General features: G+C 78.0%; 1 protein-coding gene across 1 annotated transcript in view; it reads right to left on the bottom strand.

Moving 5' to 3' along the window:
• The window catches only part of KCNH1 (potassium voltage-gated channel, subfamily H (eag-related), member 1), a 179910-nt gene extending 179754 nt beyond the window's left edge, over positions 1-156 (bottom strand). The window contains exon 1 of the mRNA XM_010576438.1: positions 84-156. Coding sequence (XP_010574740.1) covers positions 84-156 — 73 coding nt within the window. The remainder of the gene's footprint in view (positions 1-83) is intronic.
• Positions 157-264: the final 108 nt, after the last annotated feature.

Here is a 264-nt window from a genome sequence, read left to right as displayed (position 1 = left end):
CCCCCGCCGAGGCGGCGGCGGGCTGCTTCGCCCTCCGCCCCGGGGCGCCGGCGCACGGCGGCGTCTCCCCGGTCCCCCCTTACCGTTAGACCTTCGCACGATGTTCTCCAGAAACGTGTTCTGAGGCGCCACCAGCCCTCGCCTTCCCCCGGCCATAGTCGCTCTGCGGGAGCGCGGCGCGGAGGCTTCGCTCAGGGCCGCGCCGCCCCGCGCTCTGCCGCGCCGCTCCCCGCCCGCCCCGCGCGCCTCATGCCTCCGCCGGGA

The sequence above is a fragment of the Haliaeetus leucocephalus genome, unplaced genomic scaffold (genome assembly GCF_000737465.1).
Source record: "Haliaeetus leucocephalus isolate CR32 unplaced genomic scaffold, Haliaeetus_leucocephalus-4.0 Scaffold526, whole genome shotgun sequence".
In the NCBI taxonomy this organism is placed as follows: Eukaryota; Metazoa; Chordata; class Aves; order Accipitriformes; family Accipitridae; genus Haliaeetus; species Haliaeetus leucocephalus.
The sequence above is the reverse complement of the archived record's forward strand: the minus strand, read 5'-3'. Positions and strand labels throughout refer to the sequence as shown.